The sequence below is a fragment of the Trematomus bernacchii genome, unplaced genomic scaffold (assembly GCF_902827165.1).
Source record: "Trematomus bernacchii unplaced genomic scaffold, fTreBer1.1, whole genome shotgun sequence".
Lineage (NCBI taxonomy): Eukaryota > Metazoa > Chordata > Actinopteri > Perciformes > Nototheniidae > Trematomus > Trematomus bernacchii.
The window spans coordinates 12268587-12282359 of NW_022988043.1; the positions used below are offsets into that span (position 1 = coordinate 12268587).

Genomic DNA, 13773 nt, shown 5'->3' on the forward strand with positions numbered 1-13773 from the left:
GTTGAGTGATGTACAATGACAATGGCATCCCGTGGAGGAATTCTGCAATTGTTTACGTTACATCACGAAAACGCACAGCAGAACCTAACCCTGGAGCGCCGGCCTCTTTATTTACTAACTCCTCTTCATCCCCTATGGGTAATAAGGCTGAGATGAGAACTCTCCATCGTGTCACTTGTGTGGGTATATATGGAAATCTACTTGTTGGTGTAAACCATGTAATACCTTTTCAATTCAAAGTTATGCCTTCTCGGCAGCGTGAATCCTTCTCATGTGGATCAATAATTCATCGTTACGTCTGAAATTGTTCCCACATGCTTTACAAGTAAACGGTTTCTCACCTGTGTGGACTTTCATATGCCTTTTTAATGTTGTCGTCTCAACGCAGCTTTTCCCGCAGGTCATGCAAACATACGGTTTCTCACCTGTGTGGACACTCATATGCCTTTTTAATTTTGACGTCTCAAGGAAGCTTTTCCCGCAGGTCACGCAAACATAGGGCTTCTCTCCTGTGTGGACTCTCATGATGTGAAGCTTAACATTACAGTTGAATTTGAATTTCTTTCCACATGTTTTGCAAGCATATTTTTTCTCACCTGTGTGGACGCTCATATGCCTTTTGAATTTTGACATCTCATTGAAGCTTTTCTCGCAGGTCACGCAAACATATGGCTTCTTATCCGTGTGGGTGGTTATGTGTCTTCGCAGCATTGACATGTACTTAAAATCTTTCCCACATGTTTTGCAAGTATATTTCTTCTCACCGGTGTGGACTCGCATGTGTTGCTTCAATGAACTACTTTCTCTGAAATCTCTTCCACATTTTTGGCAAGAATATGGCTTCTCATCCGTGTGGGTGGGCATGTGTCTTCGCAATAATGACAAGTACTTAAAATCTTTCCCACAAGTTTTACATTTAAAATTATTGTTCACTGTGCAAGTATTACGTTGCATGTCTGACAAGTTAGCGTTGTTTACATTGTTCCTTTTGGTTTTGTGATGTCTTTTGTTTATTTCTGGATCTGCAGTTCTTGAGATGAGCTGCAGATGACTTTGTGCTTCTGATACCACAACGCTTATAACTGGCATGTTGCCTACAGACTCTTTTGCACAAGTCCGTCTGCTGTGCACACTTTCCTCATCAGTAAGAGTCACCATGAAGACATCAGTCTCCTGCTTTAGTCCAAGCTGCTCTTCCTCCTGACTGGTGCAAAGTTCCTCCTGTTCCTCTTTAATCTGTGGAGGCTCTGGGTCCTCTTGGTACAGACTGGAGTTCCTTTCCTGACTACAGAGCTGCTGGTCAGTGAGAACCTCCTCCTCATTACAGACATGTTGCTGAGGGAGCTCTGGAGGGACAGAAAATAAACAAAGTACTTGTTAGAGCCAGTATTTTGCTTTCATAAGAAAGGCCACCTAATTGTGACGTCTGTAGTCAACGCACTATAAAGGACTACAATTCCCACGGCGCCTGTGCTAAAGCCACAGTGATGGGCAACCTGTTGAGAGACGCCGTCGAGGAACAGTTTTTAACCGTACACGTACATACAAATCGTACAAGTATCCTTTAAGTTATGAAGTTATAAGCATTATCAAGAAAGAAAGAATACCTAAGTTGTTTGTTATTTTATTTGAGCTTTGCCTATTTCTTTTGAATATTGTAAAGGCCTATTTTCTTTGTTGCATGTGCACAAGTTTGTTATTTTATTTTGAGCAAACACATCGCAACATCATCTAAACCATCGGAGGCCAAGCAACACTTCAAACTGTGAGTAATTTAAAGGAAAGAAATTAATTAGAACTGTCTGTTTAAGGCGTCTAGTGGCTTGATGGAAAGACAAGGAAGGAAGCCACAACAGTACTGTTAGTGTGGTGTTAGGGAAGCAAATTGCATTCAATGCTGGGCAATGGTGTTAAGATCAATATCACAATATCAAGACAACAACAAACAAGACAATAGAAATGCATTATGCATAACATTTATAAATAGATTTGATCAAATACAAATAAAAAACATTAGGCCACCAACTTTTTAAAACTATAACATTATTCTAACAATGTGTATTTTAACTGCTGTGCTTTGTGTATTTGTGATCTGTTGTTGGAGATCTGAATGTGAATTAATAAACAGAAAATAGCTAACGAGAGGCTTTATTTAACCATAATGAATCCCATTCAGATTGTTTTATAATTTGTAAGGGTCAGGGAATAACTCTGTAGAGAACTTCGGTCAGAGATAGTTATTGTTGTGCAATAAGCCATAAGCGACAACAGATGTGATTCAGTGTCCTCAGCTGTTTAGTCTATCTATTGAAGAATGTTGATTATTACACTCTGAACTAGTTAAAACCTGGAGCTACAAGAGGGTTCTTCAGAATTGATGTGGCATCTCAACCGTGTGGTCAACTCGTGGCCCGTGACATGTCTTGTCAATTCTCCGGCCGAAGCTCCAAATAAACCATCAGTGTTTGCCATCAAAGCTCCAGCTCTCCTCGTGTCTCTATTGCGGCTTTCACACCGGCGCTTTTCACTTTCTAGCTCCTCGCGAGAGCTTTTCTGGTTCAGCTCCCGTTTCCCTTTTCAGCTCCCGCTCTGTTCACACTGCCCAGAGCTGCCGCTGCTGCGTCATGACGTCACAGTTTACGTCGCTGATTTTCTCCCACAACAACAACGGGCCGGGGACTGCATCGGGTCGTGTTGCTTTTAATCATACGAAGCCAGATTAAATTAAATAACGACTTCTCCAACCTTATACTTTTCTCCAGAGTGCCGTGGTTCATTGTTTATTAATGTGTTTCAGCGGCATTTACCGACCGCTGCAGTGGCTGCACTTCCACGGGAGTTTATTGTCCCGTTAGCTCCGGGTTAGCTCACACGGCTCTAAAGTATTCACTGTCTGACTGTCACACAAGCAGCTGATACATATCCCCAGTTCCCCTTAAGTGAATGTGTGTCAGTCTGAATTGACGCTGTTTGGCATCACAACGCTGTTATGAAAGTTTCTCTGGTATAACATGGGTGATGTTAGCATAGCAACCGAAGCTAAACTGACTACTTGCTAAGCCGTTTTCTATAGGCACATTTTACCGGCGTATTTTTCATTATGATTCTACTTCTGATAGTCGGACATGACAACCTGTATAGCCCATGTATCTCCACAATGATCAATAACAGCGAACGGATGGTCAAAGTAAGGTTTCCTGCACGCCTCGACGTAAGAGACGTAAGCGACGCTGCGTCATAGCTCCGAAGCTCTTGCCTCTGGACCGACAATATTTTGGAGCTGGAAGTGAACCGCATTCCGGAGCTATGACGCGCCGCCGCTGCGGTGTGAACAGGAAAAACCGGCGCTTTTCAGGCTCTAGCTCCCAGCAGGAGCTGGAAAAGCGCCGGTGTGAAAGGGGTATTTGACTCCTGACTCTCCATTGCTCCAGAAGTTTCCCCCACAGTAAGAACTTGATAGGAAACTAGAAAATTCCGAGAAATGTTGACTGTGTGACTGAAACTTGGGTGTGCGTCCCGATGCTAACATTACCCCCGCTGAGTAAGTATTAATAGCATTAGTTGTATTGTTAAGGTACAACAAAGAATATCCATTAATTTTAGCTCACTTTTAGCTGACGATTTTAACTGTTTATCTATTACATTTTTGGATTATTGTACCACATTCCTGCATCGTTCCTTTACATCTTTAGATTACCACTGGATTTAGTTAACGACCGACAGGTGTCTTCAAAGATCAAAGCGTTTCCACGGCAACGCCCTGCCAGTGAACGAGAGACAGCCTGTCAGAGAATGTATTGACAATATTGTGCTGCATTATTGCTTCTAAGTAAAAAACTGTAACTCCAATCAGCTAAATCTCCTACCCAGAGTATTTAGGATACCAGATGAACACCTGATGGCTCTCGTGTTTGCTATGCAAGTCCGTTTGATTAAATGAGCATATCGGTGCGGCCCGGACAAATATCCCTACATTGTGATCACCAAAGTATGAAGAGTGAAAATTGTGGCCAGCCGAGCAATAGTTGGAAAAAAAACTCCACTACATTTTCCAGCTCCTCTCCCCTTTAGTCGTGATGTCACCACTCTAAGTCTTAACGAGCTTTCCCATACGGCCCCTCCACACGGTGGCGTGCGTTGAAGCTTCAGCGCTTCTGCCCATTCACTTTGAATGGGGTGACATCTCGCTTTGCCGAACTGCATTGTGTTTCCGTCGCTTCGCTTTGCTCGCGTTGCTCGCGTTGCTCGCTTCAAAGGTTGAGCAATGTTCAACTTTTGAAGCTTCGAAGGAAGCGTCAGCCAATCAAATCCTATGCCAGTACAAGCTCTAGCCAATCAAACCACGTGCTTGTGTGTCCAGGGCGGGAGATTCATGTGATTGGTTGTTGGTCGAGTTTCAGACACGCCCGCCGGTAAGCTTCAACGCACTCGTGTGGACGCTGCGATTCACATCCATTATAAAATGTGAAACAGTGTGAAATGTCCACAAAACGTAAGCTGCGACTACGTGAGAACCGTACTAGCTATCAAAAATATCCAAATAGTCTAATAAAGTCCATAGTCTCGAGAACCGTTTAAAGTTGGAATTATTGTTCTACGTTAAAGTATGCGGAATCTGTATGGGGTCAAAGGAGTGTTTCTGAGCTCTGTTCAAATGGATTTCTCATTCATTCCTATGGAGAAAATGATCGCAGTTTTCAGCAAATTTGCGTGAAAACGGCTAGGCGAATCTCTTATAAAAGACATAGCAACCCGATCTCGGTTATTACGAAACGTTTTGATGTGTTTTTTGTGTGTTTAGTGTCAACGCTGCCGGACGAGTAGCATGACAACATTTGTGGCAGAAGAAGGAGAATAAGATGAGATAAGTATGTTGAATACTATACTGTGTGTGGCTTCGCCAGTCACACAGAATAAGAAAGTATTTTATTTTTTGTTACACACCTGTTCTGTGCAGCTTCATCTGGGGCTTGCCTACAGACTCTTTTGCACAGGTCCGTCCGCTGTGCACACTTTCCTCATCAGTAAGAGTCACCATGAAGACATCAGTCTCCTGCTTTAGTTCAAGCTGCTCTTCCTCCTGACTGGTGCAAAGTTCCTCCTGTTCCTCTTTAATCTGTGGAGGCTCTGGGTCCTCTTGGTCCAGACTGGAGTTCCTTTCCTGACTACAGAGCTGCTGGTCAGTGAGAACCTCATCCTCATTACAGACATGTTGCTGAGGGAGCTCTGGAGGGACAGAAAATAAACAAAGTACTGTTAGTGTGGTGTTAGGGAAGCAAATTGCATTCAATGCTGGGCAATGGTGTTAAGATCAATATCACAATATCAAGACAACAACAAACAAGACTACAGAAATGCATAAAGCATGAAAAGAGTTTATTTAAAAAGCATGCGGCCACCCACTTAAAAAATATATATAATATGTTTTAACAATGTGTATTTTAACCGCTGTGCTGTGTGTTTGTTGTTTGAGATCTGATCATGAATTAATAAACAGAATGTGGTTCTATCATCACAATAGGATGCAGTATTTAGCAATCAATTCAACATGTAATGTCTTAACTGGTCAAGTAGTCCTATTCTATTTGATTGTTTATTTACAGCTGATTTCTTGAATATATATAATAATTAAATATCTCATACAGAAATGAGCAGAACATGGAAATACTTAATAGAAGAATAAGTCCCTCCTCAATATTATATATATGGGTAATTATAAAACGGACAAGTCAAATCAAGCAATCTGATTGGTTCTGAGCCGTGATATACTGAGCGTATACCACGGGTAGAATTGTAAGTTACTTTTCATCCCTCCGCGTCTGAGAAAAACAGTATACAGTTAAACTGGCACAAGAAAGCAGCGGAGAAGTAACGGGGCAGAAACCCTCCTTTTTACGCAGCAGCCCAGACATAGACATCAAACGGCAAAAACATATTCAGTGTACAGTTCCTTTGGCATTAGGGCAGGGATATCTAGATACTTTCCAAGGTTTGACATAATGAATTGTGCTACTTTTAAAGCAAGCAACGATGTTTTCAAATCTGTAATCAAAAAGGTCCGCAAAAACATTTAAGATTAACTTCGACCTCCGGGGGGGTCTTACTATGGAGGAGTGGATTGAGGAGTGCCTATCTCCAGAACAAAAAGCACCTAAACGACGACATGTAGAGCTACATGAAGAGCAGGTAGTAGACCAACTGGAAAAGTATCACCATTCAAAAGCTTTCTGATGTGGGTCTTGAAACAAAGCAGAGAAATTATGACCGTTAGTGGCCACAGGTGCGAAAGCTCTCTCCAGACCTACTGGAAGCCGAATCTCGGGGACCGGAAAAAGTGGAGCAATATTCTCGCCACGCCAAGCAACAGCCTAGAACAACCTCAGTCTATAACCACGTAAGCCATTCTACTGATGCTGGCAGTTTTTCAGTGGGTGCACAATAAATGGCAACATACACATTAATGTAAATAAATAGCCAAATAATGGATCAACGCTCTCTGTCTAGTACAGGGGTCGGCAACCCCTGGCACGCGTGCCAATGCTGGCACGCGGCACCGTAACCAGTGGCACACTAGGAATAAGTGGAATAAGTGTGCAAAATATTTAAATTGTATTTTCGGATCCTGAACGAGACCGCCACCAGAGCGCGTCTCCCTGTTACCTGCAGAAGGAAGCCATGCACGCAGCGCAACCCCGCTCTGTTTAACTCCAGGTGACTTTCTGCCGCTTTCCTCCGTGGTGCAGGGCTGATTGTTTCACCACAGAGGAAAGCACTTCACAAATTGCAGTACCCATAAGGAGCTGTACAAATGCCGCAGTTTTTGCGTGGCTGTGTCTTTAGTTGAAAGCCCAGTGGCGATCTGCTCATCTCTCATTGAAATAATATGCTACAAAGGGGCGGACTGGCCATCTGTGTGTTGAACTTTCCTGTCGGCTCCCAGACCGTAGTCGAGGAGGGCGGAAGCAACAAGCTTCAGGTTCAATAACCCACTTTAGCTTAAATGACTGGAGAGACGAGCTCTTCTTGGGAGGCCGTTGCATTTATTTAGCTGTTCTTCTGTTTCACAAAATACATCACAGACCTCTGTTTTTCTGCTGCCTCGTTTCACTTCCAGAAACATACACACGCTCGCTCACTCTCTCTCTCTCTTAAAAGGGACAGCGATCTCATCTCACTCCGCATGACCCTAATATCATAACATGTGTGTTCTGGAGAATCACAGAACGGACGATCGTCCTTATTATATGCCGTTTAAACCAATTATTTAAATGTGTTTGTTAAATTCGGCATCATGTAAGTTGCGCTGACAGGTCCACACACTGCTTCCCCGCAGCGAGGCCCCCCCGCCCTCCTGTTGATAGTTCACGAGCGTCAAGCTCCTCAACCCCCCCCCCCCGTTGATAATTCTCGATCATTGTCACGCTGATAACAATACAAAAATGTAATGGCACTTCATACCAAAGAGGTTGCCGACCCCTGGTCTAATATGTTCGCTAGCTGTTGTTATTGTTCCACCTCGCACTATGTTTCGTGCAGAGGGCAACGGAGGGACTATTTTATTTTGAACATCATTATTTACTAATAAAAACTATTTAAATTAGAGTGTGTATTTTTCTTTCATATTGCCACACTTGGTAACCGTTTTATAAAAGCAATAGCTCACTTCAGGCCGTGATATATGCTCATTATATCACAGCTAAGGGGGTTGTCGATACCTCCGCCGAACCACGCCCCTTAGCTGTGATATAATGAGCATATACCACGGCCTGTCGTGAGCTATTGCTTAATTATAAAACGGACAAGTCAAATCAAGCAATCTGATTGGTTCTTAGCCGTGATATACTGAGCGTATACACGGGTAGAATTGTAGTTACTTTTCACAACAAGTCAGTATCCCTCCGCGTCTGAGAAAAATTGTATACAGTTGAGCGGAAAAGCAGTTTACTTTTCGAACTGGGACAAGAAAACAGCGGAGAAGTAACGGGGCAGAAACCCTCCTTTTTACGCAGCGGTCCAGACATAGACATCAAACGGCAAAACATATTCAGTGTGCAGTTCCTTTGGCATTAGGGCAGGGATATCTAGATACTTTCCAAGGTTTGACATCATTAATTGTGCTACTTTTAAAGCAAGCAACGATGTTTTCAAATCTGTAATCAAAAAGGTCTGCAAAAACGCTATCGAAGCAGTTCCTACCGTTGCTACATAGTTCAAACAATAACAACGGACTATTTTTGATCTGCCCGTCGGGTATTCTTTTACCCATAATGACCGCCTCGCTGCACATTATCCCTTACTTAACTTCGACCTCCGGGGTGGCCTTACTATGGAGGAGTGGATTGAGCAGTGCCTATCTCCAGAGCTACTGGAAGCCGAATCTCGGGGACCGGAGAAAGTGGAGCAATATTCTCGCCACGCCAAGCAACAGCCTATACAACCTCAACCTATACAAGTAACCAAGTAAGCCATTCTACTGATGCTGGACAGTTTTTCAGTGGGTGCACAATAAATGGCAACATACAAATGAATGTAAATAAATAGCCAAATAATCGATCAACGCTCTCTGTCCAGTGGCGGTTCTACGGGGTGGCACGGGGTGGCAGCTGCCACCTCAGAAAAATGCCTTGCCACCCTAGTTGCCACCCCAGTTGGCAGCTTTGTTTTGAAAGAAAAGTTGTGGCTCATCGGACATTTATGAGAGAAAATCTCTAATGTCCGAGTGCAAGTGAATGCAGCACAAGACGCAAGCCTTGTAACCCCTCCCCCGGACCTGGCGCGAGCGTGGAAATATGATTGGCGGCGATTTCATTTGAACGGGGGGACAGCGCAAAACGAGAAGCATTTCGGATCCAAGCAGACGGAAGGAATGAGGTATTTGCGGTCTACAATGACAGAGAAGAGACTGTCAAGTTTGGTTGTACTCAGCATTGAATCAAAACGCACTAAAGCTTTGGTTCTTAATCAGTTTGTGAGGCGTTTTGCTGAACAAGATGGTAATCGCCGCATTCAGCTGTTATAGGCATGCCAACTTGATGCTCTGCTCACGGATGACTTGATGAGCATACAAAACTGTTAAGATGATGACCTTATGTGTGTATATATTTTTTTTCTTTGAGGGGGTCTGCCCCCAAAAAACAGTTTCAAGTCCTGATAAAGTAAAATAAGACGGTGTGTAAAACTACACTGCCCAGCCAAAAAAGAGTAACCACTTTGATTTAACTAGGCCAGTAGGTAAGGACTTTCCACTGGATAATAACTTACTGCAGCGATGTATATGTTTTAGCTGAATACACATTTTTTAACCCTAACTGATGCAGTTAGTTACTTCTTTAATGTTTGTTCTTTCTGATGTAAAGTCAAGGTTGTAACTGTTTGCAATGAAGTCGTGGGGCGCTGAACTGTTCCTTTGATTCTTTTGATATATGATAGTAATTACTTGTCTTTCAAATTTGAAGGAGGGTGAGCAAGCATCTTGAGGAACATTCATCATTAACTCCTCCAAAAAATATAGTTTATTCAATAATAACACTGAATATGTGAATCATAAAAGTGATTGACAGCTGATAGGAATAATATGATTGTTAATAGCATCATATTAATTTAGACCAGGGGTAGCCAACACGGTGCCCGCGGCGGCAACGTGAGTCGCCCGCGGGGCATTTTCTAAAAATAGCTCGCCAAGCAAATCCAAAATGTATAAAATACACAAAACAAAAAAGGAAATGTAATTAAAAGAATCTACCCTATGCATAAACGAAACCTAAATCATAGCGAACTCTATCTACTTACTACAACTCTATATAACACCCCTCCTCCCCCCACCCCCACAATGAATATCGACCAATCACGTTCTTGCTTGATTTGCGGGACCAGCGTTGCAGTCTGGAAGAAAAGCAATGTGGGCCACATGTGTTGTATAGGCTGGCATGATAGGCTGTTCAATGGGGCTGATGTGTTGTGTAGATTCTGCCAGAAGGAAAATCAGCGGGGAGGTGCCACATAGGGCAGAGTTTTACTGTGTGTGTGTTGCAACTTGCATATATATTTATTGCACTTGACGCACACACACGCATGGCGTAATTTCCACCTGGGACAGGGGGGAAATGTCCCCCGCTCTTTTCGAAATCCCGTTTGTGTCCCCCCCACTTTACAAATATGTTTATTATTATTTTTTAACGCAAGCCGTCATCGCCACGGAGGAGCACACAGCCTCTGTGAGCGAGCGAGACAGAGGGAGAGAGAGAGAGAGCGAGCGAGAGAGCTAGGGAGGGAGGGAGGGAGAGAGGGAGAGAGAGCGAGCGAGAGAGCTAGGGAGAGCATACCTTTATCCATTTAATATAGATAAAGTAAGAAATCATTCCAATGTGTATACTGTAGGACAGTAAAAAAAACAAAAAAACAGTTTGAAAGGGGAGTGATTAGTAAAATAAGCATAAATAGAAAGAAAGAATGCTAACTAGGTAACATAAGATAAGAATAAACAAGTTTAAATGATTTGTTATTGGTGGTGATCATATTCTAAAGATGTTTGGATTATTGAAAATTATAAAACGGACAAGTAAAATCAAGCAATCTGATTGGTTCTTAGCCGTGGTATACTGAGCGTATACCACGGGTAGAATTGTAAGTTACTTTTCACAACAAGTCAGTATCCCTCCGCGTCTGAGATAAACAGTATACAGTTGGGCTGAAAAGCAAACTGCCTGCAGTTTGCTTTTCAAACAGGAACAAGAAAGCAGCGGAGAAGTAACCGGGCAGAAACTCTCCTTTTGACGCAACGGTCCAGACATAGACATCAAACGGCAAAAACATATTCAGTGTGCAGTTCTTTTGGCATTAGGGCAGGGATATTTAGATACTTTCCAAGGTTTGACATAATGAATTGTGCTACTTTTAAAGCAAGCAACGATGTTTTCAGATCTGTAATCAAAAAGGTCCGCAAAAACATTTAAGATTAACTTCGACCTCCGGGGGGGGGGGGGGGGGGTCTTACTATATGGAGGAGTGGATTGAGGAGTGCCTATCTCCAGAACAAAAAGCACCTAAACGACGACATGTAGAGCTACGTGAAGAGCAGGTAGACCAACTGGAAAAGTACCACCATTCAAAAGCTTTCTGATGCGGGTCTTGAAACAAAGCAGAGAAATTATGACCGTTAGTGGCCACAGGTGCGAAAGCTCTCTCCAGAGCTACTGGGAGCCGAATCTCGGGGACCGGAGAAAGTGGAGCAATATTCTCGCCACGCCAAGCAACAGCCTCGAACAACCTCAGCCTATACAAGTAACCACGTAAGCCATACTACTGATGCTGGACAGTTTTTCAGTGGGTGCACAATAAACGGCAACATACACATTAATGTAAATAAATAGCCAAATAATGGATCAACGCTCTCTGTCTAATATGTTCGCTAGCTGTTGTTAGTGTTGTTGCATAGCAACCACCTCGCACTGTTTCGTGCAGAAGGCAACGGACGGACTATTTTATTTTGACCATCATTATTTAATCATAACAACTATTTAAATTAGAGTGTGTATTTTTCTTTCATATTGCCACACTTGGTAACCGTTTTATAAAAGCAATAGCTCACTTCAGGCCGTGATATATGCTCATTATATCACAGCTAAGGGGGTTGTCGACCCTCCGCTTCGCGTCGGGCCGAACCACGCCCCTTAGCTGTGATATAATGAGCATATACCACGGCCTGTCGTGAGCTATTGCTTAAGTATACAGCTCTCTTTCATCTGAGTGTTGAGAGCTGTATCCATCAATTCACCAGATTGATGCATTTCACTTCAACATTTAAAAATAATCTTCCCGGGGGTGCATGCCCCCGGACCCCCCTAGAGGAGGTGAGGACCCCCCTAGAGGAGGTGAGGTCCCCCCCTAGAGGAGGTGAGGCCTGTCCACCCCCAAATAAAGTAGGTTAAAATAATTAAATTGAATACATGTTCTTTTAGTAAACACTGAAAACGGGTCCCACAGACCCAAACAGCACACAAAGGTTAAAGGTCAGCATATCATAATGTTAAAATGTGCTAAATATATACACTGCAAAAAACTAAAAAAGAGGAGTAAAAGTAGCCCCCGACTTGTTTTATTTTTTGAAAGTAGCCCTCACCCTAAAAAAGGTTGGTGACCCCTGCTGTAGCGAGTAAAACTCTAACACAGAAAATACCTCCCCAAAACGCCTCGTTGGAGAGACGTCACTGCCCATTTGAGTCTTCCATTTAGTTCCGGGTACCGCATGGTGTCATGCGGTACCCGGAACGAAATGGACCAATCCCGAAGAGCTATGGCCACACCCAGCGGCGCTGGCCGCACCCTCTGCCAGCCTAACATTTACTGTTGGAAGCTCTGGTTCAGTTCACAATCGATCCAGTCATGCCAATGCCAAGGACCTGTTTCCTGAAATGTGAGGAGAAATCTGAGCTGTTTGTCCTGCCGACGGAAGAACCACGACGAAGTCAGTGGTTGAAATTTATTTTTAACACTGTTCCTTCAGAGGTTCGAAGAACATTACTGTGTGCGCGGCATTTCACAGACGAAAGCTTCCAAAACATTGCCCAGTTTGAGGCCGGATTTGAAACTGAAGGACGATGCTATTCCTAGTTTGTTTGGACCGTTTGGAGCAGGGGAAGATTCGGGTACACAACCTGTAAGTTTGCATTGTTATTTGTGTATTTATCAAACAAGGTATCTACCACGACTGTTTAAATGTGTAAACATGTTTCGGACTGCTAAGCCAGTGCTAACTAAGTTGCTAGCGTTTCCATATCAACTCTAATATCAGCAGATGGCCTTACATACATGTATCTCATAGCAGGAGAATGTCTGCATTCACACACGAAATACTCATAGACAGTATACTCCAGGTGATTTACCGTACGGTCAGTCGCGAAACGTAATTACATTATAGCTGGCGTTCCGAGCGTGTATGCTACCGAGCTAAACAACAAGGCTACTAAGAGCTAGACATGAGTTTGCTCGAAAAAAAAAAAAATGTATGCCAGCTACAATGAATGTAGCAGACTACCCATATAAGATTGCAATTGTAAACATGTGCTTGAGCCTAATATGAACCACTATCTGTTGTTCATAGTATAGTATAGCATATTGAACAACTAGCAAACGTAGATTAGCATTGTAATCCAGCTGGCAAGCTGACGAACATCAAACAACTAAGTTTATTTCACACTTCCAGCAGAGACAACGGGGAAATCCCCTCTCTTTGCCCACTCACAGACCCCCAAAGGACGGTACATTACAGTTGGCTTTCCTCCGACGCTGATAGCATGTATAGCTAACGAGGCTAGCTATACATGCTAGCGGGAAATATCGTATTCATGCCAGTTACAATGAATGACCGAACGTAGCAGACTACCCGTATAAGATTGCAATTATAAACACGTTATTGCTAGCCTAATATGAACCACTAGCTTTTGTTCATAGTAGTTTTATTACACTCCATTATAGTTGCCGTACCTCCGAGCTAACGTTCATATCGTGTTTGCTAACAAGGTAAACAAGAAAGCTAGGTTAGCATATTAGCTGGCAAGCTTACTGTGTTTATTAGATAGATGGATTAGATAGATCCACACTCCTACCACAACTACTACTAACGAATCTAAAACAACTAAGTTTCTCTAATATTTTGTGATTTGCATTTGATTTCGTCCAGCCAGATCCTGGCGGAAAATACATGACGGACGGGACTACCACACTGAGGCCTCGTCCTAAAAAGCCCCGGCTGCGATAGGCAAGATGCCGACAACG

At 43.1% G+C, this 13773-nt stretch overlaps 1 protein-coding gene across 1 annotated transcript in view; it reads right to left on the bottom strand.

The window, feature by feature from the left end:
* Window positions 1–13773, bottom strand: part of LOC117472695 (zinc finger and SCAN domain-containing protein 31-like) — a gene marked incomplete at its 3' end in the record, with an annotated part of 31773 nt that overhangs the window by 15737 nt on the left and 2263 nt on the right. Inside the window, 2 exon segments of the mRNA XM_034118030.1 lie at window positions 1037–1346; window positions 4945–5226. Coding sequence (XP_033973921.1) covers window positions 1037–1346; window positions 4945–5226 — 592 coding nt within the window.